Here is an 8,648-nt window from a genome sequence, read left to right as displayed (position 1 = left end):
TCGTTTACTTGGGTCAAAGAAGGAATTATCCGTATGAGCGGACAAAGTAGACAACTCTTTCGTGTAAATGATGTCCCATGGATGACAACGTACGCCATTTTCGGTGCACTTTCGTCGATTGAACAACTAAAATAATTAATTATGCTTAAGTTTGGAGCTCAATCCGTCAATTAATTTCACGACGAATGTTCTTTGGCTTGCTTACGTGGACTTGTATCAAAAGTAAGTAAAGAATGTCACTGGATTCTGAGCTATGAATTTAACACGCTAAAGTTCAAGATTACCGTCGATCCTTTGTTTGAAACACGCAGGTTTTTAAGAGATTACGTCAAAGAGGTACGCGGAAGGATGGTCGTAGGCTTAGCTAATGCACAACGACGGAAGACAACAAAGCAGGTTACCAGACAGCCACCATCAATCTTGTCCAACTGAACCGGAACAGCGGAGCAATGAAGTTATGAATTGGTGTGTGGGCTTAACCGCGCTGTTGGGGACAGAGGGATTTAGTGTATTCCCCATCCTCCCCAGTTGAGTGCAGGTGGGGAATTCTGGTTGAGGGCAGCAAGGCAGGGGGTGGGGTACAGGACATATCTTCGGATCAAGGACTGTAGACAATGTGCGTGGGAGAGTTATTGAGGGCATGACGGGGTGCATTAATAATAATAATAATAATGCAAACTTTTATAGCGCTATTCTAGAAAAATGTCTACTCTTAGCGCTTTACAATACATACATCGACCAAGCATACTATACACGCACAGGCAAAGAAACCGACCAAACATAACCAACAAACTATACATGCACAGGCAAAGAAAACGACCAAACATACAATACACGCACAGGCAAAGGTAACGACCAAACATAAGCAAACATACTATGACCAAACATAACCAACATACTATACGCGCGCAGACAAAGAGAACAATCAGCACATGTAATAATTACTGACAACTAATAATGCAGGCATACAGTGACAGTCCAATACACAGCCATTACACGTAGGGTGAACTTGAAGTGCAAATAAAAACTTTACAACTGACGATACTTATGTTTAATCAAATCAAACAAACGAACTAACAAAAACACCAAGCAAACGCACAAACAAACTCAGAACCCCCGCCCCCCCCCCCCCCCCTCCGAAAAATAACGACACAGAAAAACAACAAAAAACATCGAGTGCAACGGAAAGACAGGCGCGCAAACAGACAGACAGCCGGGGGAGGAGAGAGAGACAGAGAGAGACAGACAGAGAGAGACAGAGAGCTAGAGAGAGAGAGAAAGAGAGAGAGAGTGTGTATGTGTGTGTGTGTGTGTGTGTGTGTGTGTGCGTGCGTGCGTGTGTGTGTGCGTGCGTGTGCATGTGCCTGTGTATGTAACAGTTAACGACACAGCTACTTTCCCAGTACCGAATCACACCTCACCCCAACACCATGTTTTTTAAGCGTGGACAACACCTTCCACGTAGGAAACAAAATCTCGTGATCATGTCAGATGAAAAGGTATTTGGTTTCCCCCTATTATTCCAACAATCTCCTGCTCGGTATACCCAACGGGGATTTCTGTGTGTACCGTGTTCAATAATCACCGCGACAAAGACTAAATATGATGACAGCGACAACGAAGAAGGAACTTCAATAGGATTTAAAAAAAAATCCACCTGGAAAAAAACTCGCAATAGACACAGTGAGCCGGCCATACAACTGCTCTCACCTGTATGACTGTGTCATAGCCTACGTACGTCATGTCGGTGTGGGGTGAATTATTGTACGCAAGTTGTGTTACGTAAGTTAAGGGAGCGTGCATGACTATATAACGGCCACACATTGCAGTCTTTTCACAATCGTATCGTCTGTTTCCTCCTTCAATTGAAAAAGAAATCCACGTCACTGTTCAGTCACAATCTTGTTCCCGAGGAAGTGCAAGGAGGAATTACTAGCAACACAAACTATGGCTGCGTCGATAATGTTTACGATCTGCTTCGTTGCTCTGGGTGAGTATTCTTTTTGCCTCGCTGCTACTGCTGATACGACTATTTGAGGAAGCATTAAAATTAAGAGGGATCCTTTCGTGGCCCAAAAATTAACAACAAACTGTCATCAATTTCAAGAATATGAAACAAATTTTGACTAAAAATAAAACGTTTGACTCAAGGAATAATTACCCGAGACGGTACCCCAGGTATCCTGACAGTGTCACAGATTGTCTGGCATGTCGTTAACCATTCAAGCCACAGAATGCTAATTTATTTTCGGTTTTTATTATATGCTAATTTATTTTCGGTTTTTATTATATGCTAATCTATTTTCGGTTTTTATTATATGCTGATTTATTTTCGGTTTTTATTATATGCTAATTTATTTTCGGTTTTTATTATATGCTAATTTATTTTCGGTTTTTATTATATGCTAATCTATTTTCGGTTTTTATTATATGGTGGCTGTTGCTGATGCTTTACAGAGATTTGAAATGACGTTACATTAGCGTTGTTCATATTCAAACACCATAACTATGTTTCGCTTGACATACAACCTACCCGTTGTCCCTTCACCTTAAATTAGGTGTCTCTGAAGCTACCGTGGTTACACTCTGCTAACAATCTAATCCCTTTCTCGCCTGAACGGTGTCGGACTGACTGACTATTAGGGTTTAACGTCCTCTTAGACCAGTTGGCCTATATTGGGACAGGTATTGGTAATATGCTGAAGATATGGTGTGATACTTTGACTCGAACAAGCCCGCTGTGGCTGTCTTCTTCGACACACCAGCATTTGGTTTGTCTCGTCAAAGTATCAAAATACGATCATGATAATCAGAGACGAGAGATGATGCATGCGTGTCTTCGTGTTTTCCAAGCCCTGAGACTTTCGCTGTGAACTTGGGATCTTTTTCGTGCGCATGTGTGCACACGGGGGTGTTCGGACACTGAAGAGAGTCTTAACAAAGTTGACTCCGAGAAATAAATCTCTCGCCGAACGTGGGGTTCGAACTCACGCTGATAGCGACCAACTGGCTACAAAGCCAGCGCGCTACCAACTGAGCTACTTCCCCGCCCCTGAGCGGTGTGGAGTTTACGGGCGCTGTGGCGGGGTGGTAAGACGTCGGCATCTTAATCAGAAGGTCGAGGGTTCGAATCCCGGCCGCGGCCGCCTGGTGGGTTAAGTGTGGAGATTTTTTCCGATCTCCCAGGTCAACTTATGTGCAGACCTGCTAGTGTCTTATCCCCCTTCGTGTGTACACGCAAGCACAAGACCAAGTGCGCTCGGAAAAGATCCTGTAATCCATGTCAGAGTTCGGTGGGTTATAGAAACACGAAAATACCCAGCATGCTTCATCCGAAAGCGGCGTATGGCTGCCTAAATGGCGGGGTAAAAACGGCCATACACGTAAAATTCCACTCGTGCAAAAGCACGAGTGTACGTGGGAGTTTCAGCCCACGAACGCAGAAGAAGAAGAAAAAGGTGTGGAGTTGACCAAGAATTAAATTCTGTCAAAATAAAAAAGTAGGCCTACAGCCGGACATTTTAAAGTAGGCGTCACAAAACAAACTTAACAAAACAGAAGAAAAAAACACCACAATTCAGAGTTCACATTCAAGCAAGTAAGATGTTGAATCGTTGTATAATGTTCACATTTAAGCAGGTAAGATGTTGAATCGTTGTTTAATGTTCACATTTAAGCAGGTAAGATGTTGAATCGTTGTTCAATGTTCACATTTAAGCAGGTAAGATGTTGAATCGTTGTTTAATGTTCACATTTAAGCAGGTAAGATGTTGAATCGTTGTACAATGTTCACATTCAAGCAGGTAACACGTTGAATCGTTGTATAATGTTCACATTTAAGCAGATAAGAATTCGATTCAATGTCCCTCCTCCGCAATTACCCGCCTCCTTACCGGCACGGTTGGCCTAGTGGTAAGGCGTCCGCCCCGTGATCGGGAGGTCGTGGGTTCGAACCCCGGCCGGGTCATACCTAAGACTTTAAAATTGGCAATCTAGTGGCTGCTCCGCCTGGCGTCTGGCATTATGGGGTTAGTGCTAGGACTGGTTCGTCCGGTGTCAGAATAATGTGACTGGGTGAGACATGAAGCCTGTGCTGCGACTTCTGTCTTGTGTGTGGCGCACGTTATATGTCAAAGCAGCACCGCCCTGATATGGCCCTTCGTGGTCGGCTGGGCGTTAAGCAAACAAACAAACAAACAAACAAACCGCCTCCTTCTTCATCATGAATATAATGTTCTTACTGCTGCTGTATTTAGCGTGTGTGCTCTAGCTGCCCCTCCGTCACTGCCTTCCACTTCTGAAAAGGTTTTCCAAATCCAACAGTATATCTGTTTACATGTACTTTTCTTGGCGATCCCTAATTACCCTTGATGGGTTTTGTTCTCCACAGCCATGGGCCTGAGCAGTGCCAGCACCCTCCCACCCACACCACAGCTTGTCCAACAACAACAGCAACCGGAGGCGATCGGGGGGTTCGGTGTTGTCGGCGTCCCTGCTGGTGTCACGGACGACGATGTCGCCACCACTGAGGCTGTTGATGTCGTGACTGCCAGCGACGCCCCGGCCACTGCCCCAGCCACGAGCAGTACTGGTGAAACCACGTCTGAGTCTGCCACTACTTCTACCACTGCCACAGCCACAAGCAGTACTGGTGAAACCACGCCTGAGTCTGCCACTACTTCTATCACTGCCACAGCCACAAGCAGTACTGGTGAAACCACGCCTGAGTCTGCCACTGCTTCTACCACTGCTGCTCTGCCTCAGCGTAAGTTCAGCTTAAGACTGGGCGAAGTCGACTACGCTAGGTTTGCTTCGCGAGGCTGGCCCCACGAAGCTTTAGCACTGCGTTTTCAGTAAACAGGCTTCAGACTTAAAAAAAAGACCGCCTTCAGAGATATTGATCTTACCGAAATTTAGGCGATCGCGATGGTTTGCATTTAGCCTTAGAATATTTAAGCGTTTGAACGTTGGTTTTTTACTTGAAAGTTTCAGTGTTACTGAGCTGAGGAATTGTGCTCTTGATTGTCTAATTATCCTTTGTATGTCCGTCTTTTACGAGGACAGCTAGGTCGACGTCTTTGTTAATGTTTCATTTTGTGTGTCATCAAACGTTCTAATTAATAACGTAATAACTTTAAATTAACGTTCCACAAACTAATCTTTCTTTTTGTGTGTGTGTGGACAATTTACAGTTATCTCGTTTGGGATCAGCGCAATATAAATGGCTGTATTGAAATTGAACAATCCTTAAAATACACTCATGCATATATTTCCTTTTTGTTTATATGGCAAAATCCTGAAAGTATATTCATTTTCTTTATTTCCACAGCCCCGTTCAACTGCTACGACTGCAACAGCGGCAGTCCTCTGCCCGGCTACTGGATCAACCAGAACTGTGACGTCACAGGCTACGTGGCGCAGTGGTACGTGCCCAGCACGTGCGATAGCTTCTGTTTCTCCAGTGTCGGACTGTACCCTGCCGGATGTGAGTAGAACATTGTTGTATTATCAATCTTTATTATTATTATTTTGAGTGCTTCGGTTCAAGAAAAGGGTGTGTTTTGTCAGACTAAAAAAGGATATTTTCCAACTGGATGTACAAAGTGGTTTACGATCAATGAATTGAGTCTTTGATCTGTATTTTAATCACCAAAATGACCATTGGAAAATTTAAATATGGGAAAAAGTTAGATTTGGGTGTATTATGGGAAACTGAGCTGAACATTAGGAATAAATTTATGTTATGATTATTTTTATTTATTTAGTTTACTGATAAAGTTTGTTGATTTAAAAATGAACACATTTGACTGAGAAAAGAAAAGACCTATGAAGAAGGTTTGATCCAAGCCACACACAAAAAAAATATAAAAAAATAAAAAATAAAAAAAGGCAAAAAATAATTGTAGTAGCAAACCTGCATGCAACTGAGGTTAAAAAAAGTCTTTGATCTGAGCGAACGTAGCGTGTTTTCACAGTAACGAGCACTATATATATACCATTGGATGTAGATACAAAACTGTTCCCCAAAGTCGTACAGTATGTTGACTGTTTCGGTTCGACCCCAGGAACTGCGCTTTGAAAGTCCTCATTGAGCATGGACATTGCAGCTATGAGCATTACGTACCAGAACTGAAAGCGAGTTGGGTTTGAGGTTACCTTGGAAAAGAAGTAAAAGAACATAATATTTGTTAATGTTTTATGTTACTTGAGAATAAGTCGTTTTGCTTATTCATTTGTTTGGTTGTTTAAATGACATTTGAGCGGCTGTAATTAACACGTGGTCGTAAGGTGAAGAAAGATGGCAGGCTAGTCGACAGGTCCGTCGTCTGCTTGGTGAACAGTGGGAGAGCATCGTGAGGACATAGGAGAATGCCTGAAGTATCAAAGATGTCAATGGATCCGTCACGGTTCACGGACAAAGCAAAAACAACAGTTTCTCGTTTTTTCCCTCGACATTTTCTGTACAATTTATTGCGTGTTTGTAGTAAATCTTGCACACCTACCACGTGACAAAACTGGAACCGGTTTCAGGATACAGAGCACCATAATCCTATCAATCTTGTTCTCATACCTGCTTTTCTTCTCAACAGCCGTGTACCGTGGGTGTGCCAGCAGCCTGTGGCTGGGAGGACGCACGCTGGAGGAGGGTTGCTTCGAGGACCTCCCCAATAACCGCACCGTGTGTCTGTGTGCCGGCGACCACTGCAACACGCTTGACCTGTCCGGACTCTCGCAGTATTACGCCGGACAGTACCTCACTTTGCAGCAGGCTAACCACGTGTAGAGTCTACAAAGAGAGATAGAGAGGGAGAGAGAGAGAGAGAGATAGAAGGGGGGGGGGGGGGGTAGAAGAGAGAGGGAGAGAGAGAGGGGGAGGGTGAGAGTGTGAAACCACAGAGACCGATGACCAAGCCTGAGGGACGGATGATCAACTAGGATCGTTGTCAGCCATTTTGGAAGTCACCGGTCTTGAAGGAGAAGAATTTGTCTGTATGATAATAATAATACTATTATCCGAGCTTAAAACAATCCTATATTATTGAAATGCAGAAGGATAGTCCTTTTTTTCTCGTATGGCCTAGCTTCTATTTGATTTTGCGTAGTGACAGAAACTACTCATTTTAAGTTCAGTTTTGATCTTGTTCAGGGTTAGAAAGATTTATTCGGATCTGCATGTTATCCAGTTTCCCCCCATATGTAGTTCATAACCAGCGCCATTCGTTTGAAATCCAAGATCTCTGCTTCAGTGTGTTGACATTGAACTTATTGCAGTCAGAAGAGACTCACTGCGCTCTGAAAGAAATACGCTATGAAACAATTCACTAGTAATTTATGTTTGTTCAACAGAAACTCCCTCTGTGTGGTTTATTACACAGAATATGTGTAGGCATGATTCTTTCTGCTTTATTTTGCAAGAATGTTGAACGACAATTGAATAATAAAACTATTTTGAAAAAAAACCCAACCTATTAGGTGGATTTAAATGTGAGATCTACAAAGTTTCATGGTGGTAATGTGAAAACAGAGACAAACACTGACAGGCACACAGACATACACACAGACAGACACACAGACAGACACACAGACACGCACACAGACAGACACACAGACACGCACACTGACAGACACACAGACAGGCATACAGACAGACACACAGACACGCACACAGACAGACACACAGACAGGCACACAGACAGACACACAGACAGACACACAGACAGGCACACAGACAGACACACAGACACGCACACAGACAGACACACAGACACGCACACTGACAGACACACAGACACGCACACAGACAGACACACAGACAGACACACAGACACGCACACTGACAGACACACAGACACGCACACTGACAGACACACAGACAGACACACAGACAGACACACAGACAGACACACAGACAGGCAAACAGACAGACAGACACAGGCACACAGACAGACACACACAGGCACACAGACAGACACACAGACACGCACACAGACACGCACACAGACAGGCACACAGACAGGCACACAGACAGACAGGCACACAGACACACAGACAGACACACAGACAGGCACACAGACAGACACACAGACAGACACACAGACAGACACACAGACATGCACACAGACAGACACACACAGGCACACAGACAGACACACACAGGCACACAGACAGTCACACAGACACGCACACAGACAGGCACACAGACAGGCACACAGACAGACAGGCACACAGACACACAGACAGACACACAGACAGGCACACAGACAGACACACAGACAGGCACACAGACAGACAGACACACAGAGGCACACAGACAGACACACAGACACGCACACAGACAGGCACACAGGCAGGCACACAGACAGACAGGCACACAGACACACAGACAGACACACAGACAGGCACACAGACAGACACACAGACAGACACACAGACAGGCACACAGACAGACACACAGACAGACACACAGACCGACACGCAGACAGGCACACAGAGAGACACACAGACAGACACACAGACAGGCATACAGCCAGACACACAGACAGACACACAGACAGACAGGCACACAGACACACAGACAGGCACACAGACAGGCACACAGACAGACACACAGACAGACACACAGACAGGCAGACAGACAGACACACAGA

General features: G+C 44.6%; 1 protein-coding gene across 2 annotated transcripts; it reads left to right on the top strand.

Moving 5' to 3' along the window:
* Positions 1-1,757: 1,757 nt before the first annotated feature.
* Positions 1,758-7,390, top strand: LOC138967090 (integumentary mucin A.1-like). Of its 2 annotated transcripts, XM_070339575.1 has the most exons (5): positions 1,758-1,990; positions 4,391-4,663; positions 4,724-4,765; positions 5,330-5,485; positions 6,591-7,390. In XM_070339575.1, exons 1-5 carry the CDS (start codon positions 1,948-1,950, stop codon positions 6,782-6,784), a joined length of 708 nt encoding a protein of 235 aa, XP_070195676.1. In that variant the 5' UTR covers positions 1,758-1,947; the 3' UTR covers positions 6,785-7,390. The 2 variants fall into 2 exon arrangements, with proteins under 2 accessions (XP_070195676.1, XP_070195675.1); XM_070339574.1 differs by having other exon boundaries at positions 1,764-1,990; positions 4,391-4,765.
* The last annotated feature ends 1,258 nt before the right edge of the window (positions 7,391-8,648 follow it).

The sequence above is a fragment of the Littorina saxatilis genome, linkage group LG5 (assembly GCF_037325665.1).
Source record: "Littorina saxatilis isolate snail1 linkage group LG5, US_GU_Lsax_2.0, whole genome shotgun sequence".
NCBI lineage: Eukaryota > Metazoa > Mollusca > Gastropoda > Littorinimorpha > Littorinidae > Littorina > Littorina saxatilis.
Note: the sequence above shows the minus strand (reverse complement) of the source record. Positions and strands in the feature narration are given on the sequence as shown.